At 47.7% G+C, this 19,228-nt stretch overlaps 1 protein-coding gene across 4 annotated transcripts in view; it reads left to right on the top strand.

Annotated features, from left to right (window-relative positions):
* Positions 1 to 19,228, top strand: part of MYO15A (myosin XVA) — a 115,763-nt gene that overhangs the window by 51,126 nt on the left and 45,409 nt on the right. For 3 of the 4 annotated variants that reach the window (XM_082199565.1, XM_082199566.1, XM_082199563.1), the window contains exons 27-39: positions 190 to 285; positions 878 to 1,113; positions 3,612 to 3,790; positions 5,271 to 5,343; positions 6,884 to 7,072; positions 8,548 to 8,660; positions 10,002 to 10,096; positions 10,670 to 10,787; positions 11,745 to 11,809; positions 12,270 to 12,458; positions 14,409 to 14,490; positions 14,832 to 14,970; positions 16,009 to 16,117. In XM_082199565.1, coding sequence (XP_082055691.1) covers positions 190 to 285; positions 878 to 1,113; positions 3,612 to 3,790; positions 5,271 to 5,343; positions 6,884 to 7,072; positions 8,548 to 8,660; positions 10,002 to 10,096; positions 10,670 to 10,787; positions 11,745 to 11,809; positions 12,270 to 12,458; positions 14,409 to 14,490; positions 14,832 to 14,970; positions 16,009 to 16,117 — 1,683 coding nt within the window. The remainder of the gene's footprint in view (positions 1 to 189; positions 286 to 877; positions 1,114 to 3,611; positions 3,791 to 5,270; positions 5,344 to 6,883; positions 7,073 to 8,547; positions 8,661 to 10,001; positions 10,097 to 10,669; positions 10,788 to 11,744; positions 11,810 to 12,269; positions 12,459 to 14,408; positions 14,491 to 14,831; positions 14,971 to 16,008; positions 16,118 to 19,228) is intronic. The other variant, XM_082199564.1, reaches the window with a different exon arrangement.

Genomic DNA, 19,228 nt, shown 5'->3' with positions numbered 1-19,228 from the left:
GTTTTGAAGTGTGATCCTGTCCTCTGGGGTGTTAGCCACCCCTCCCAGTTTGGTGTCATCTGCAAATTTGATCAGGATGCCCTTGAGTCCATCATCCAAGTCGTCGATAAAGATGTTGAATAAGACCGGGCCCAAGACAGAACCCTGTGGCACCCCACATTAACATTCACCTCCTCTCTTGTCCCTCAGGAGCCGCTCTTTGGGATGCTCACAAGGACTCTGGCATCCTCCCTGACAATGATAGACGAGAGCCTGAGAGGAGAAGCCGTGTCCCTTTTCAAACTGGTAGGTGAAGAGGAATCTTCCTGATCAAATGCGGAGCGTGAGTGTCTGTGTCGTCGTACCAGCGGCGGAGAGGGATAGGGAAGAAATATGACTCAGTTTGCACGCAAACATGAACCTACATAATTCACCAGAACAATATGCGAAACTGAAAAGCAGCCATTTGGAAATCTCTGAATTTGCACACCTCCAAATTTTGCCATGCAATTCTTCGGCCAAGTAACACGTACAAAGATGCTGGAGCAAGGAGTCTGTAAAAATGCATCTATGTTCAATGAGCTAGTTAAGACTCTCATAATTTCTCTGTAGTTTCTGTTACATCATGTAGATGAGAGCGAATTCTGACCCATCTTGCATGCAAGAGTTTTAAGACTGCAGAGTAAGGAATGATGAGAACCTCAGGCTTTTTGAAAAAAGAGACAACACACATGTTTTGGTACACCAATAAATCTCTCTCTCTATATATAAATTGCAGCACCTTTGGCCCCAAATCTCAGCTTTTAATGAACCTCACAAGGAGAGGGAGGAAGAGGGTGGCGGTTCTGTTGTGGCATGTGGGGTGTGTGTTTCTGGTCACACCCTCTCTCCTTGGCAGATCCTCCGCTTCATGGGCGACCCCCGCCTCAACGGCACACAGGAGGTCCTCTTCGGGAACTACATTGTGCAGAAGGGGCTGTCGATCCCAAGCCTGCGAGACGAGATCCTGGCCCAGATTGCCAACCAAGTGTGGCGCAACACCAACGTCAACAACGAGGAACGTGGCTGGCTCCTCTTGGCCTCCGCCTTCAGTGCCTTTGCCCCTTCCCACAGCCTGGATAAATACTTGCTGAAGTGAGTGGCACCGGCTGGGGAGAGCAGGGAGAGGAAGAGCAGAGGGCTACTAGCTGCATTGGCTGAGGTCTGCCTCCAGTGTGGAAGGCGTTATGCTAAGGTTACCAGACGTCCCTCTTCCCCGGGGAGAGTCCCTGGATTTACCGGATTTTCTACTCTATAAGACACACTTTTTCCTCCTAAAAAGTAAGGGGAAATGTCTGTGCGTCCTATGGAGCGAATGCACTGGACGGCAGAGGGATCCCTCGGCTGCCGCTGCAGTCATGAGCCGAGGGATGCCTCCGCAGCCGGAGCGATGGCTCCTGTCCGTTGCTCGCAGTAAAGCTCTGCGCAGCTCTCACTTTTCTTGTTTTAAAGCAGGCGCAGCAGAGAGCAGCATGTCAGCGGCTCTTGCTCTGCTGGCTTTACAGTGAGGTAGGAGGATGGACGGACAGGAGCCATGGCTCCCGTCTGCCCGTCCTCCCGCCGCACTGTAAAGCAAGCAAAGCACCTGTCCCAGTGTTTCCTCCTCCTCCTCTTGCTCCGGCGTCGCCGCGCTTTACAGCGAGGCAGGAGGAGGGATGGGCAAGCAAAGTAACAGCTGCACAAAGGGGGACAGAAGCCATGTAAGCGGCTCTCACTTTGCTTGCTTTAAAGCAAGAAAAGCGAGAGCCGCTTACACGCTCTGCGCAGAATATTTTTTTTCTTGTTTTCCTCCTCTAAAAAGTAGGTGCGTCTTATGGTCAGGTGCGTCTTATGGAGCGAAAAATACAATGCAGATCAGTCCCCATACAAAATCCATTGAAGTTGAAAAGTGTCCCCAGATTCATTGAAAAAAATCAGGTAACCTTACATTATGCCCCTGAATACCAGCTGCTATAAATCAAGGACAGGTGGGGAGAGTACTCTTGCACTCAGGTCCTGCTTGTTGTCTTTCGTCGAAGACATACTGAAGGGTATGAACTTGTCATTCAGCTGGAAAAGCTTGTCGGAATAAAAATATATTCAATAGTTCTCAGAAGGTACTAGCTTCTAGTGGGCTCCCAACATATCTCAGCCGGGATTATGTTCCACAGAACAGGGGAGCCACACTGAAAGCCCTGCTCCATGTTACTGTTGAACACACTTCTGATATATTTTATTTATTTATTTATTTATTATGATTGATTAAATCTGTTAGTCGCTTGGACTCTCCTTCCTTAGAGGGTTTTAAGTATCGGTTGGATGGCCATCTGTCATGTATTATCTTATTAAGATTCCTGCTCTTCAGGGGGTTGGACTAGATGACACTCGGGGTCCCTTTCTGACTCTACAGTTCTGTGATTCTATTATTCAAACAAGCAAACAAACAAAAAACCCCACATAGATACATTAAAATCAAGAGGGGAAAGAAATACATTAAAAACATCCCAACCACCGCAGATAGTTAAAGGCCAAAGGCCTGGTTACAGAGGAAAGATTTTGCCTGGCACTTAGGTAAGAAAATGTAATGAAGGTGCCAGGCGAGTGTTCCTTGGGGAGGGTGTTCCACAAATGGGGAGCCACCACAGAAAAGGCCCCGTTTTCATGTTGCCACCCTCCAGACCTGTCGTAGAGGGGGACACACAAGGAAGGGGCGCACAGATAATTTTAGGCTTCAGTTCAGACTTGGCCAGTCTAGCTCAGTATTGTATAGGTACCATCCTTCCCCAACTTGGTGCCTTCCAGCTGTTTTGAACTACAACTCCCATCACCCCTAGGCAGCATAGTTGTGTGGTCGGGAGCCGTGGGCCCTGCCTGAAGGTGCAGGATCCTAGCACCAGGCTCTGCTCCCCGCTTGGCTTATTTCATAGAATCATAGAATCATAGAGTTGGAAGAGACCCCAAGGGCCATCGAGTCCAACCCCCTGCCAAGCAGGAAACACCATCAGAGCACTCCTGACATATGGTTGTCAAGCCTCTGCTTAAAGACCTCCAAAGTAGGAGACTCCACCACACTCCTTGGCAGCAAATTCCACTGTCGAGCAGCTCTTACTGTCAGGAAGTTCTTCCTAATGTTTAGGTGGAATCTTCTTTCTTGTAGTTTGGATCCATTGCTCCGTGTCCGCTTCTCTGGAGCAGCAGAAAACAACCTTTCTCCCTCCTCTATGTGACATCCTTTTATATATTTGAACATGGCTATCATATCACCCCTTAACCTCCTCTTCTCCAGGCTAAACATGCCCAGCTCCCTTAGCCGTTCCTCATAAGGCATCGTTTCCAGGCCTTTGACCATTTTGGTTGCCCTCCTCTGGACACGTTCCAGTTTGTCAGTGTCCTTCTTGAATTGTGGTGCCCAGAACTGGACACAGTACTCCAGGTGAGGTCTGACCAGAGCAGAATACAGTGGCACTATTACTTCCCTTGATCTAGATGCTATACTCCGATTGATGCAGCCCAGAATTGCATTGGCTTTTTTAGCTGCCGCGTCACACTGTTGGCTCATGTCAAGTTTGTGGTCAACCAAGACTCCCAGGATCTCTGTTTTTCCTCCCCTGCAGATTTGTTTCCGACTACGCTTTCGACGGCTACAAGCCCATCTGCCAGCACAAGCTCATGCAAGCCATGGCTCAGACCCAGGACGGTGCTGAAGGCGCCCGGGCCTACCCACCCACCCTGCTGGAGTGGGCAACCAGCCGGGACAGAGTCAACATGGCCCTGGATGTTTACTGTTTCAATGGTGAGAGCCCTGGTTACCCAGGAATCAAGGTGCAGAGGGCAAGAAATAGGCTTGGATTATGAGGACAGGGAGGTGATAGCCCTGTCTAAGGAACTGAGCTCAGCCCCATTGTCTCTTTCGGCCTAATGGGAACCTAGGAAGCTGCCTTATGCCTAGCGATGAGGGAGAAACGAGGCCCTATCCTTTGAAACTCACACTTCCCTGGATATTGCAATGCAGGTCTCCAGCCAGGTAATGTTTACGAAAATGCATATGTGCATAAAAACACATATATCAGCAAAAAATAATAAAATACGAAGATGCATTTTATTAGGGAAGATTGTATTGCGAACGTGTCTACACTGGGAGAAATTGACACTAAAATTCTGGTGAATTTTCAGGAGGGCTTAAAAAAGAAGAAGAATTCAAAATAGAGTCAGGCCCTTGATTCATCTAGCACAATATTGTCTACACTGATTGGCAGCAGCTCTCCAAGGTTTCAAATAGGACATTCACAGCCCCACCTGGAGATGTTGGAGACTGAACCTGAGACATCATTCAAAGCAGATGCACTACCACTGACCTACACCCCTTCCCCCCAAATATATTATTATTATTATTATTATTATTATTATTATTATTATTATTATTAGAATTTATATACCACCCTATAGCCGGGGGTCTCGGGGCAGTTCACAGAATAAAATGAAGATACAAAACCACACCCAACAAAAATAAAACCACAACCCAATAGACCCCCCAAAAACCCACATTTTAAAAGGGCATAGGATGTAAATTGGATCAACCAAAGGCCTAAATAAAGGTGTATAATGAAGGCACCAGGCGAACTTCCCTCTCAAGGAGGAGGCTCACAAAGGAGGGCCTCAGAAGATGATCTCAGGGTCTGGGTAGGTTCATATGGGAAGAAGCGGTCCTTGAGGTATTGCGGTCCTGAGCTGTTGCTAAAATATAAGCAACCAGAGAAGATCATGCCCCTTTATTGCTTCCCCTTACAGGTATATGCTTTTTTCTCTCTCTGGTTAACTGGGGGAAGGGAGAGCAGAGGTATGTAGAGGAACATATTGATCCTTTGGTGTGAACACTGGATCACAGACCTGTGCCAGAGATTTCAAAAATTCTGCCACTTTAAGCCAGCAACCTCTGCTCATGCGCAGAGTGCTTTTCTTTTTCTGATTAAAAAACCCCCATTCCCCATCAGAAAAGAAAAAGCACTCTGGACATGATCAGATTGGCTTCGAACCCATGTCCATACAGTGATTCCTCTGAAAGAGATCTTCTTTTGAAAATGAAATAAAAAGCATACTACCACAGTGCTATCCAAAGATCATCTTGTCCTGAGGATAGGAGCGATCCAGCTTTCAAAAAGTGTTTTTTCCTTTGCTGTTTGTCCCTACTGACTTACTAGATAGTTTAAATTGATGCTTATTTTTTAAAATGAAAACCACTGGCATTAAATAGCTCTTTGTTTTTACCACAACAGGAGATCACTTCTGTTGCCCCATCCATTCCTGGACCACCGGAGAAAACCTTGCTGAAAATATACTGAAATACAGGTAGAAGGAAATGAAAATCTGCTTGGGGGGCGTGGCAGGGTCTGCTTGTTGGTGTCCCCATTCCAGGGGCACTGTCTAGCAGAATCAGAAGCCAAAGGGCCTGATACAAAACAGGAAAGGAGCTGTCCAGAAGGCAGCTAGACTAGGAGCAATTCCAATGAGAGTTGGAGGACTGCCTGGCTGCTCCAGGCTTCCTAGGGTCCTCATCCTGACCATTATTATGGCATCAGTTCCTCCTTCTGCACAGAACTAGGACAGAGGATGCCTTGTGCTGCCAAATGAGTACACACAGGTCCCGCTTTCTGAATGCAATTAGTTCCTATTAAATCGCTCATTAGGCGAGCGTTCGCATAAAGAGCTGTCGATTTTCATTATTCCCTTAGGGAACATTTTGAATCCATGATTTGTCCAGTCTCTCTCCCCGCTCCCTGCTTGGTTTTCCCCCCTGAAATGGCTGAAGCCAACCAACAAAAGAGAGACAATGGGAAACCTGATTTGTCCGATTCCTCCTGCTCCGTGATTTGTCCGACCGCCCTCCTTCCTTGCATGCTTCCTGCCCGAAAATCGTTGCTGCCAGCCAGCAAAGTACAAGCAAGGAAGCAAAGGAAGAGAGCACACTCTGGCTGTTTGGATACCTGACTTAGCTGTTTGTGTAGCAAGGTTTGGGGCATAATTCTTTGTGTTCAGATAACTGAATTTGTGGCTATTGCGCCTTCTGATAGCAGGACCTGTATATACTGTGCCAATGGTACTATGACCAATAGAATCTGGAGAGTCAAAAGTTGATGAATACATCCAGGGTGGAGTTCTTGTTATTAAATATACCAAGAAAAAAGCACACCAAGAACTCAAATAGAGATTACAACTCAAACATGTCATGTAATGTTTGATACTTCCAACTGATGAAGGTGAATACATCGAAACAGGACCCTGTCCTGGTTTCTGATCCATAATTGACTTCTGACTTCTGCTCAATGATTGAAACTAAGATCTTCACGTCAAATCTTACTATGGACTAACATGAACTTATCTCAACACATAAACTCTTATCTTTAATACTGTAACAAATTATTGTGTTATACATATCCTTATGAGTTTGAGTTTGTAATCTCTGTTTGAGTTTGTAATCCTTGTCAGAATACATACTTTTGAATGGATTAGTTTTTGTTACAACTGGCTATTGATTTACGAGTAGGGACCACTCCCACTTTTGAAACTTACATTGGCCAGAGTTCTTGGTGTGCTAAATCCAGGGTGGGGCACATTAGGTCGCCTGATCTGAATGTTCACCAAATAGGGTATTGCCCTGGATTATGATTATCAGGGGGTCCCTCTCCTCACCCCCCACCTTGGTCCTCTAATGGGGTCCTCCCCTCAGGAGGTCTCGTCTGATTCCAGCTCTGGGAATGAACTGCTCCTGACAACTGGGCATTCAGTTGAAGTTACCTTTTGGGATTTTGATCTCTGCTGATCCCCAGTGCCCTACTCCTTCCTGGATTTTAAGCACCCAGAGCGGCTCAGGACTGATCCTTCTTCACAGGGGGCTTGCAGAGGGATGGCGAGGCTGGTCAGTCGCCATGAAAGACGGCACCCAGTGGGCTGAGCTGGCCGGCCACGACTACGTCTTAGATCTGGTGTCCGACCTGGAACTCATCCGTGGCTTCCCAAAGCATAAGTCCTACTTCATGGTGGCCTCAGAGGGGCCAGAGAGAAATATTGGCGGCAAAGCGTAAGTAGCAGAGGCGACTTGCTAGCTCTTTCTCTGAACAGTTCAGTGCAGTTTCAAGAGCATGTGGACACAGGTTGTGGAAGATTGTTGGAAGGACAGGTCTTGAAGAGAACAAGACTGGGTGCCATCTTAGCATGGAAGTGCCCAACCCTTGTGCTTGGGATGCCTAGAGATTAGGGACTGCACTGCTGCAAGAAGCTTGCTTTCTGTTTTTCCCTGAGGGATAGCTAAGTTGGTAGAGCATGAGTCTAAGGGCTGTGGGTTCGAGTCCCACGTTGGGTGAAAGATTCCTTCACTGCAGGGGGATGCACTATACGATCCTAATGGTCCCTTCCAGCTCTATGGTTCTGAGTCAATACAGATGTGAAATTGCCCTGATGTTATCCTAGTTGCTGCCATAAAGGATGCGGCTTTTGGTTTTGATGAATCTATGCCTTTTCCTTGAATACCAGTCAGATCTGTTCATGGTCAGGATCTTCCCATTTGCTAACCCAGTCTTAGGAAATATTTCAATATGTCCACTTCCAAAAACATGAACAATATGAGCCAAAAAAAGGGGAAGGTACTAGTAATAAAGGGTGTTCAGCAACAACAAAACTATTTTAAACATGTCAGAAAAACCGAGAACCCTTTAAAATATGAGGCTCTTTTAAAATCAGTGGCACAGCCAACAACACTACCACTACTTTCAGCCCCCCAGGCACCCCCTTAGCAGCAGGGGTTAAAACCCCCCTATGCCATTCACAAGCTCATTTTGGAACACAACACAAAATGGGAAGGAAAGGAATCCCAAAGAGCACAGCACCCACATAGTTCTCTGCAGAGTTTACCCATAGCTCTCCCTGGACAAGCGTTCATGACTCGCCCAGGGAGGGCAATAATCTCTTCCCAAGCAATGAAAGGGAGGGGCCACGACAGGCAAAACAACGCAGCCCATTCCCTTGTGGACAACCTTCCAGGGTGGTGGGTGGAGCCAGAGAGGGAAAAATGGGCGGAGCAACAGCTGTGACTCTTGCCTTCGTACAGGTTACATTTCAGCATGCAGAAAAGCAGAGGTTTCGACACGTACCCCTCCACCCAGGCAAGCAAGAGGCATTATTCTAGTTTAGGGACATGCTCCTGCCATGCCCAAAGCATTTAAGGGCACAAAGCAGGGCTCCTGATGGGGGCATTCTTGAGTTGGGCTTAAAGAGAGTCCCCAGGGCTGGATAGAGAGGACAAGCAGCCCACAGACTGGAGGTTCCTCACTCCCGTTGTAGAGTTTAGAAGAACAGTGTGCAAGCATGAAACTCTGCATGTCCTGCAAATAATAAATATTTCCAGCTGGAGTTTTATTTTACCTTGACATTTCCCCCTCTGCTCACTCTCTCTTCTCTTCTTGGTGCCACCCCCAATTTGAAACATGGTGTTGTCTGCCCTCTCTCTCTCCTCCTCCTCCTCCATCTCCCATTGCTCTCCTTCCCTTTTATCCTTAGAGTATTCAGGCACAGTTTGGATTCTGGTGAGAAAGTTCCTCCTCCGCCACTTATGAAGGCCCCCACAGTGGCCCCCACCAACCTGCCAGACTCAGAAGGATATTGCAGCCATGGTAAGGACCAAGGGTTCGTCCACCCTTCACTGGTCCTGCACCTAGAAAGCAGGTTTTCTGCTTGTTCTGTGCTTTCTAGGCATGGATCCAAGCGGTTTTACATTTGCCCTGCTGCTTTCATTGTGAAAACCTGCTCTTTAGCGCTGAATCAGAGCAAACGTCAATCACGGAAAACTTGATTGACATTTGCTCCAATTCAGCAGTAAAGAGTAAGTTTTCCTGAAGGGAACTGGGAGGACGAGTGAATGTATGGACAAGCCCTGAGCTTGCCGCTGTGTGTGTGTGTGTGTGTGTGTGCATGACAGAAGATCATAACATCGCTCATAGAAAAATGTCACCTCCCCTGCCAGCCACCTGATGTCACAATGATGTCAGGTGACCCATTAAATTATTTGAGGGCATTTGCACCCTGCTCTTCAGCCAAAAGGACTCCCAGAGTGAGACCCATGCAGTCAAACAGGCAGTCCCTGCTTTGCAGACTTGCAATGCAAAAAAGAAAAGAAAAGCACAGCACACAAGGGTAAAAGCGACAGAGAGGGTAGATCGGGAATCAAACTCAGGCACCAATTCTTAATTGGTTGCTCTTATAATGACCAGCTGGCATAGGGCTCCCACTGAGGCAGCCTGATGGAATGGCTGCCCCCAGCTGGCAGCTGAGGAGAGAAGAGGCCGGATGGAACATTTCTCTTTGCGTGCATGGTTCAAACTTTTTGTGCTGCCTCTTTGCGAGCCACAGCGATCAGCTGACGGCCATAACGGTGTCTGGGTGGCAGAAGCAGCATCTGTTGAAAGTCCCTCTTTGTCCACTACCCCCCCCTTGCCCTGTGATATTTGTTTTATTGGATTTGTACAAACTAAATGCAACAATAACAATAAAGAAATAACACTCAAACCCAAACGGAGGCAAACTCAGTTAGCCAAGACCCCATTGCTTCCATTATGAAAGTATCAGTTATGGGTTGACCCAGGATGTCATTCCACCATGATCTGTGTGGGCAGGTGGCTGGTAATTATGTTCCTTCATCACAGCAGATGTTAAAAATCTCTGCCTGTCCACATCAAAAGGATCAGCTTGAATAGTGTTCACCTGTACCTTCCTTTGTGCAGTCAGTGTTCCATCAAAGCCACAGACCATAGTGGTGGGTGCAAAGTTTCAAACGCATTAGAAACCGGGGCTTGCCAACTCTTCTACTACCCAGCTTACAGGAGCCTCATCCTCCATTTCTGATTAATCGCCCTGGCAACCCTGATTTTGGGGCTGAGGGACCCCACGGGAATCATCACATTATGAGGACTGCTTTTTGGCTAATTCCCTTTTATTTGTCTTTCTGAACCCGGAAGCAGATTCGGACACGTTCAGCGAGCCCCGAAGCCAGAAGGGGTTGGATCATTACCTGGACAGTCTTTTTGACCCTGTTCTGTCCTATGGGAATGGGGTAAGGAAAGCGCCGTCCCCTCCCCAATCCCCAGGCGCAAAGTGGATGCTACACAGTCAGGCCCAGTGTCCTATTTCCCAAAGGACACCTAATTCTCAGAATGCTGGAAGGGAGATTTCTTCTGGTGTTAGCGGCCAAAGAAAGGTCTCTCTCCCAAGTGGTAAAGCAGATTGTTCTGAACCTCAGATTTTAAAGAAAGAAAAGAAAAACGAAGCAGGAGGTGAATGCACAAAATTTTGAGGTGTGCAAGGCAGCAGTGTTGTCTGGATTCTCTGTCAAACGTGGCAGCAAAAAGGACAGCAATTTCCAGGCTCAACAGATAGTGAGGGAACCGTTACCCCGAAAGCAAGACAAGCACACCCCTACACACAAACCACTGCACCAAATGTTGGCGTGATGCAGGGACAACATTTGCAGCAAGGCAGTATGAAAATACCTAGATAGGAAGACTGGTTCCCATTCAGGACTTGGAGTTTGTCATACTGGGGAAAGCCCTAGAATTTTGGCCCTATTTCATTTGCGCCACCCTCCTCCCCCCAAGTGCCAACGCTTATTTGTTCTGTCCTGGCCCAGGAACTGGAGAAGCCGGCTGCCGTCTCCCACAGGATGAAGGGAGGAGGCCAGATTGGAGCGGGGAATGGAAGCCAGAGCAATGGAGACGGTGTACCAGCCGAGGGACCCCAAACAGCTGGTGAGTGTAGGTAGAGCTACCTTCCATGGCCAAACGGTGACCAACCTAAGTGAGGTCAGCTGTGAAACAATGGATGTGGAATTGTTCCCTTGGAGAAAAATCGAGAGAAAGCTTCCTTTGGCGATTTCTTCAAAGTTTTCCTAGAGCAGGGGCAGCCAATCTGGTGCCTTCCAGAAGCTGTTGGACGGTTTGTCCCAGTTGGCATCGCCAATGGGCGGACAGGGGGCTGGGAGTTGTAGTCCAACAAGATCTGGAAGAGGCTCATGTTGGCTACGCCAGTTCTAGGGAGGGGTGCTCTCTGTCCTCGGACACCTTTGAAATATCCAAGGAACATCAAAATGACAACAATTCGTTTTGTTTATGAATCACTTCCCATTAGGCTTCCCAAAGCAATGTACAGTGGTACCTTGGGTTACATACGCTTCGGGTTACATACGCTTCAGGTTACAGACTCCGCTAACCCAGAAATAGTACCTTGGGTTAAGAACTTTGCTTCAGGATGAGAACAGAAATCCTGTAGTGGCATTGCGGCAGCAGTGGGAGGCCCCATTAGCTAAAGTGGTGCTTCAGGTTAAGAACAGTTTCAGGTTAAGAACGGACCTCCAGAACGAATTAAGTACATAACCAGAGGTACCACTGTACAATGCAATAAAAACTTATTTAGAATAATTGGATATAAAAGAAAAAGCTGAAACATTTACATATGCAAGACATTTAAAAACCAATTTATAGATACAAAAACAACTTTAACCACACATATATAAAATCAATTCAAATTTGATCCAGATATTAGCTGGGATTAAACCTACGACCTTCTGCATGCCAAGCAGGTGCTCTTGCCCTGAGCTATATCTCTCCCTGACCACAGCACCTGTCACCCCACCTTTGTAAAAAAAAGTCCTTATTAACAGCGTCTGTGTACCACACAATAACTGACCTTGTTTCTATTCCTCGCAGCAGCAACAAATGAGGCCTTGCTGTTGGCACAGCAAGCTTTCCGTAACCAGCAGGAGTTGCTTCTGGTAAGTAAAGGCAGGAATCAGGAGCCATACATGGGGGACGATGGCATCGTTCAAGGGTCTGGATAAGGAATGAGCTATCTAATAGAAGTGATGCTATAAAAGGGCCGTGCATTCCTACGTTTGATGAACTTTGCTTCCAGTTCTGACCCAGTGCCCTGTCCTGCTTTCTGTTTCCCCATGTACAGCATTCACAAGTGACATGCTCAGCAAACAAACAGTCTTCTTAACCTCATTTCTGTGACATCTAAGTGCACCCACAGTGGTCCTTCCTTCCTTCCTTCCTTTTGCTTTTTCTCCCTGGGATCATAGGATGTGCCTTTTAAAATTGGCCACTCTCTCTTTTCCGTCAGGGTTCCTGCACCTTTAACTGCCGCTTGGCGCCCTGCTGTTAAAAGCGCAGGAGCCCTGCTGGAAAAAGAAGGGTGGCAACCCTAACCCCTGCCCTTTCTCTCTGGGGCAGGCTCAACACATGTCCCAAGTGGAGGCTCTCCGCCGACGGCAGCAGGCCGCTGTAGCAGCATTGGCCGGTGCAACCTCACTCAGTGCAAGCCAGTACTCCAGCCCCAGGTCTCCCCAGCACAGAAGCCCTTCTAGGACCCAGAAGAGCGGCACCTATGATGCTGGGCCTCAAGGGGGTCTACCTCCCCAGGTGAGTCTCTTATGCGTACAGGTGATGAGACACAAAGAAGATGCCTGTGGTCCTTGGTTCTCTGGTCAGTGGCTAAATACGAGGTGGACGGCCCTCTGGTCCCCCTGTTACCCAGAGATGGTTGTTGAGCGCAAGACATAGCTGGCAGTGACACAGGGCTGCATTTCCCCCCAGTCCATCACTGGTTGCAGTGCCTCCTCCAAATGTTGGAATGGCCCCCACCCTCTGTCCGTCTACCTCATCACTGCCATTATTAACAACTGCTGCCACCGCCGCTGCTCCCCCTCTTCATTTCTGCCACCTACTTCCTTATCAGACAGAGCCACTAAGGGAACAGGCAAGGACAGCTACTGTGCCTCTGTCTTGCCCACAGCTGTTTCTTCCTACTTTTTATATTTTTTATTTATTTTTGTGTAATAATTTTTATTAGTTTTCAGTTACAATAACCCAATAAAAGCCTCATTGTCACAATACCAAATTATAATACAATTAATAATGCCAATTGTTCAGATGCCAAATTATATTATTTTGTTGCCTAGAATTGCTAGAATTGATTATTTGATAATTTACTTTTAACTCTGCATTCCAGTTACACACCAGTCAGAATAACAAACCCTTCTAACCTTCCTTTTTAAAAATAATAACAATACTGCTTTTATTTATTTTCATGATACAGAAGATAAATTTTGAGAAAACAATTGTTACAACAGTAAACAACAAATAACCTGTCCTAATAAAATTACAGACTTTTATCATGCCATGTGTTAAAATTTCAATGGATTGGTCTAAAAGAACACGCCACGTTTTCCCACGAGTGCTGGGTGGATTCTTGCCACAGTCTGAACAATTTATGTATTCAATAAACATTTGCCATATGTTATAAAAGGAATATGGATTGTGTTTGCCCTTTGCTACCCTCAGCTGACATGTTAGTTTCTCAGCCATGCTATTGTTACACCAAGAATCAATCTTCAGCCCAACACCAGATTTCCAACACCAGTATGGTAATGGTCAATAGAAAGGTTAAGAGGTCATCTTTAGGATAGTCGTGAACAGACGGGATCCTAAGCCCAAGTAGAGCCAGTGCAGGGGACATTTCAATTGTTTTGTTGTATATCAGGCTTATTTCTTTGAAGACAGCATTCTTCTTTGAAGATGTCACAACACCACCACATATGGTGATGTGTACCTTTGACTGTGCATGACCTCCAACAATTGGGATTGACTTCCTTGCATGTTTGGGATAGCCGCACCGGTGCATAATGCCACCCTTCTAATTCCTGCCAAGCCAGAACAAGGGCCAAGTGAGCAAGCGAGTTGTAGTGGCGAAGAAGAAGAGCAGGCGCAGGGGGGTCGTGCCAGTGGGTCCCCCTGCTCTGGTGCGTCTCCTTGACAGTTATGCCAGCCTTTGATGACAACCCTAGAAGGTTGCACAGGTCTGGCTTGTGCCCTGTCCTTAGTGCCCTCGCGGCCCGGAGGCTGCTTCCCTCACCTCTTCTGAGACACTGCGTGCTTTTGCTGAAATCTTTGTGCCCTCCTTTAGGTGACCTCGAGCTGCCCGACACTGGATATCTCTCTGCCCGTATTCATTTCACTCACCTCCAAAGCTGGCCTGGCCATCACCGCTGGGTTTTGTTTGTTTTTTTCAAGCTGCGTGCCCAGTCGGGAACGGCAGGTCTTCAGATCCACAGTTCTGCGGTAGAGCAATGGACCAGGTTTGGTGGAGCTGGGGAGGGTAGGGAGCAATTTCAGGAGGGGCTCTGGGCACACCCAAATATCCAGGGAATGGCATTTAAGTGTGGGGAGAAGACCCAAGAGAGGGCTTGAGAATGGTCTCAGTTTGGACTAGGTGGCTCAAGAGTACTGTTCTAGATTTTGTTCTAGCTCCCAGCTCCAGAATTCTGAGGCTGCGACTCATCCCAGTGTTCAATTTCACCCCCTCCGTGGCAGAGAGAAGCCGAGAAAGGGCTGGTAGACGACACTGCAGCATCACCGAGCCTTACACAAGACATGCCGTTCTTTCAGAAATCTGGTAAGGAGTTTCTGTTTTTGCCAGTGGTGGCTGGGGCCTGAGGCAAAACAGGCAGAGCAACGAATGCAATTTTTACCTTTGCACGGTAGACTATTTTCTATTGACACTCACCCCCACCCCCGTTCAGGGAGGCATTATCAGAGTTGAATGACGCATGCCAGCCAGGCAAAAACATGTGGGGTACGAGGCATGGCTGGGTGTGAACTGGGGAGAGTTCAGAGAGCCAGAGAGAATGGCCTGGAGGCCAACATGTGGCCCCTGGAGCCTGAAGTTCCCCAACCCACAATTTACACAAACAGGCCACTGTTGTCTTGCTTCTTTTTCTGTCCCTCCTTGCGCAGATCCCGCCTCCAGGCTGCGCGCTGGTGAGCTTGTCCGCCACTCCAAGCTGAACTCGGAGTACATTCCGGAGCCGACGCAGAACATCCGCAACATTATCAAGCAGTACCAGCAACCTGCACGCATCCCAGAACCTATCAGGTCAGATCTAGGCTCACGAAAGCTGGCACCTCTTCCAGTCTTTAAGCCCCGGACACACACAGTTGTGCCAGCTCTTGCTAACATGGAACCTACATGTGCAAATAATGTCAGAGACTGGCAGGACGCTGGAGGGTGCACACTGGGGGGAAGGGGGCTGGCGTTTGACTTGGGAGAGGGGGGCAGTGATTTGTGGGGACCTGTACCAGCCAGGAGGCAAGAGTCAGAGGCAGGGGAAGCTTCAGAGCTGGAGAGTGGAGCACGGGATGGGTTGGAAGAAGAGGAGAAAGAGGCAGGTCAGGCAAGTGAAGGGCTGAGTGCTTCCTCATCCTCTCCCACACCGCTGCCTCGCAGAACCAGGAGGGGATTGAAAAGGGCGGAGCAGAGGCAGCTGCCACACAGGTGTGGTCTCCGGGTGCGTGCATGCAGCCCATCAGGGGAAGGTACATAAATTTGGTGGAGGGGGAGTGCTCCCCTGCTTTTGAAGCTGCTCCATAGAGCAAAGACCTGGGAATAGCTGCCAAGACACTAAACTGGTTTGCATGGGTATTCAGAGCTGCGGAAACCGCTGCAACTGTCAGCTTTGACAATAAACGCTGTGTGCATTATTTTGGCTAGGGAGTGTACTTGAGAAATAATATTACCAATAAATAATAATAGCCGTACAAGTTGCCATAGGCCCTCCAGGTGTCCAAATAAGCACCCACCTGAAATAGATGCCTATTTGAGATATGTCTGAATGTGGCCGGGAGCAGTGAGGTCCATGGTGTAATAGACGGCTGGTGTTTATTCTTCCAGCTTTGAAGTTCAAGTCTCTCAGTGTAGTCGCAAACCACCGGCTTGTTTCACAATCTTGAACTCTCAAGATGGTCCTTTTGAGGGTTCTACAGGGTGATTCCTTTAAAAGAGGCCCCATGGAACATGTGTACTCTGTATCCACAGGGCCTCTTTTAAAGGATTCACCCTGTATTAGGGAGCTGGAGAGGAGTGCTTGCTTGCACGAATCCCTTGGCGGTTCTATACACCTCCATTTCTTTGCAGGAAGGAAGGCGGGAAAGTATTTGTGAAGAAAATGGATCCCCACGAGGAAGCCTTGATGATCCTGAAAGGACAGCTGGCAGCCACGGAGACACCAGCACGCCCTGCTCCGGTATGGTTGGGGGCGACAGAATACATGCATCACAGGAAGGCAGGGCCGCCTTGCGGATTAGGGAAACAGGATGCTCTGCGAGGAAGCGCCAGTTGTCTGTATCTATGCAGTGCCGGCCAGCCCAACTCGGCTCAACCCATCCTGAGGGTCTGTTTCAGGATGGGGAGAGGAAAGCCAGGGGTGCTGCAGGCAGTGGGCTGCCCTGTGATGGGCCAATATCAGTGGAAGTCACCTCGAAGGTGAGACGCCAAAGGGACTTATCCCTCTGCTGTCTCCCCTTCTGGGACGCCATTGAGGAGCCAAGGACTGCACCAACATGGAAGCGGCAGAGAGCTGCTGGAAGGACCGGGAGTGAAAGACAGGGAAGCGGAGATCTCCCAGGGTGAGGAGACAAGGAGAGGAAGGTTCCCGGGGTGGGAGAGCGAGTGGATCTGTTGTTTTCTGTAGGTGGCCAGGACTAACAGCTACCTTGAAGAGAAGATTCTGTACCTGTGTGCGGCCTTTATATTTTGGATGCCCTGCTGCAGATTTTCTGCTACCTCTGTGCTGGTGCTGCCAAGAGAATTTGTATTTTGTTACGTACCTCCTTATTGTAATTGTTGCTGCTGTTGCTTTCCTTTTGCCCTACCTTTCTGACTGGGTTGCCCCAGTTGTAATTGTGCTTACGTAATTGTTTTTTGCTTTTATGTTGAATAGGTTTTACATTATGCAATATATTTCTGTTGTGGGTTCTAAACTGCCCTGTGGTCTACTGACAAAGGGTGGTATATAAAGTTTAATAATAAGAATAAGAATAATAAGAATTAATAATTCTTGTAGTAGTAATAATAATAATAATAATAATAATAATAATAATAATAATAATAATTAATAATAATAATTTATTTATACCCCAGCCACTCTGGGCAGCTTCCAACAAAACACTAAAATGCAATAACCTATTAAACATTAAAAGCTTCCCTAAACAGGGCTGCCCTAAACAGGGCATGTTGCGGATGTGCAAATGCAGCTCTCCTCTCCATCTGGTCCTTGGGATTCTCTCTGGACTACCCCTCCACACACCAGTCACTGTCATAGATTTACATCCCATTGAGTGTTTTAACCTGGCAGGAATGTATCTTGAACTCAGATAACAATGCCTTTTGCTTGTCGGCATGGAGAATAGAGAGCTGTGTGCGCAGAAACTACATCTACTGCACCAAGGTGAATTTTGTATCCCTTGCTCCACCCACATTTGTCTCTGGCCCCACCCACCACTGGCTCCTGGCTCCTGGAGGCTTCCCAGAAGGGAATGTAGCCCTTGGGCTGAAGAAGGTTACCCAGTTCTGATTTAGGGACCCACCTAGGAAAGAAGACAGTAAAAGTGCCAGCCCCATGTGTGTTGCTTGTTACGTGGTGAGTTCCCGACCCCCCCAGGTGAAAATAATGACACATGATGCAGTTATTAAGGTTAATGGGCTAAAAAAGGCCACAACTTTATTGGTTATAGGTGATGAGTGGTATTGGCTTAGGCATTGGTCCTAAATCACTAAATCCAACTCCAGCCCGTCTGCTTGAAGTCCAGGAAGGGTTAACCACCAGGGGTCACCGATAGGGGGCCTGCCTTAGGCCCTAACCTCCTTAGGCTTCGGACAGGGCCATGCCCCCCAGAATCCTTTAACGGACTACCCTTCAATATGTGGGGCAGGTGATGGCGCTACCTCCCCTCTTCCATCTACAGAACTATACCAGTGCCTAACCACCAATTCCCAGAAAGTTGTGACAATTTGCCACGAGATAGGTGAAAACCAAGTGGCTGGCGCCAATTTGCCAAGTGGAAAAATTCCTACCAGGCCCCTCAACAGCGACCAACCAAGTTCCATAGCACCTTATATGGTTGGAGGGTGGGAAAACAGGAACAGCTGGCGGGCAGCAAAGAGGGAGATCCCTGGCCGCATCCTGCCTTTATAGGGCAGGCCACGCCCCCGAACCAGCCGATTGACCGGCTAGGGTGGTGATGCGGCCAGGAATCCCCCCAATCACGGGGCCACTAGGGGGCACATCGGAAGATGGCTGACAATAACATCTCTCCGACCCACACGAGGTAATTTGGAGGCTATGATGGGAGTAATTAGCCTCCCTACCCCCCCCCAGGATGGTGGGGGGGACTGCCCTTGCCTGCTATGCCCTATACCACCCCCGATTTTGTGGGGATGGGGGCACTAGGCACAAAGCCCTCCTGTGGGATTTCGGCGCTCCTGGACGTCGCCCCTGATCCGCGCCACTAGCTGCAAGAACTTCAAAAGAAACAATTTGGATGAAGGAATGCACATATTTCAAGGAAGGAGGGGGAGTAAAGACTGCTAACAGAAGAGATCTCTGATAAAACAAGACAAGAATAAATCATGAGAAGATACGCCAAGATACGGTATGGCAAGTGACTGATGGGGGAGGAGGGGAAGCTTTCCTTTCTTTCCTTATGTGATTAAACAAGAATCCCCTCCCCTCACGAGTCAGAAATGTCGTTTTAAGGATTTAAGCTGTGGATTTAAGGCTGTGTGGAGATAAACTTTCGAACCAAAGCATGTTTTAAGAAGAGCGTGGAATGTATAAGGGCTTTGGAATGACGCAGTTAAAAATGCCGTCGCCATATTGGGAAGTTCTGTCGGAGGTTTTGAGTCTGGGAGGAGAAATAGAGAAATAGAGCAGCTTTTATATTGTGGGTGAAACTCCTCAGAGGGACTTAAGAGCGACAGTTTTGTGAGATTAATGATGGAAAGAGTGATGTTATCTATGAAGGCGATGATATATGGAAACCATCTCGATCTGAGGATTGGAAGAACGGAAAAATTCACACAGGATTAATATTGGTGTTTATCGGCTTAAGGAGACTATCAGAAGAGATCATAAAGAAAAAAGAGAAAATATATGAACAAGATGTAATGTGGAAACAGCAAGATAAGACTGGATAGAATTATGAACTCTGTTTCGACTGATTTGGTCTGATTTGGACATTAATGCAGTAGCAAGAAGATGATCAGAATCCCCCTTCGGATCTTGAAATATGGGTCCCCCCAACAAAATTTAAAATTCGGCTTTGTAATTCGGAATTTATGTGATGTGATTTAATTT

Source organism: Podarcis vaucheri (assembly GCF_965113315.1).
Source record: "Podarcis vaucheri genome assembly, chromosome: 14".
NCBI lineage: Eukaryota > Metazoa > Chordata > Lepidosauria > Squamata > Lacertidae > Podarcis > Podarcis vaucheri.
The sequence above is the reverse complement of the archived record's forward strand: the minus strand, read 5'-3'. Positions and strand labels throughout refer to the sequence as shown.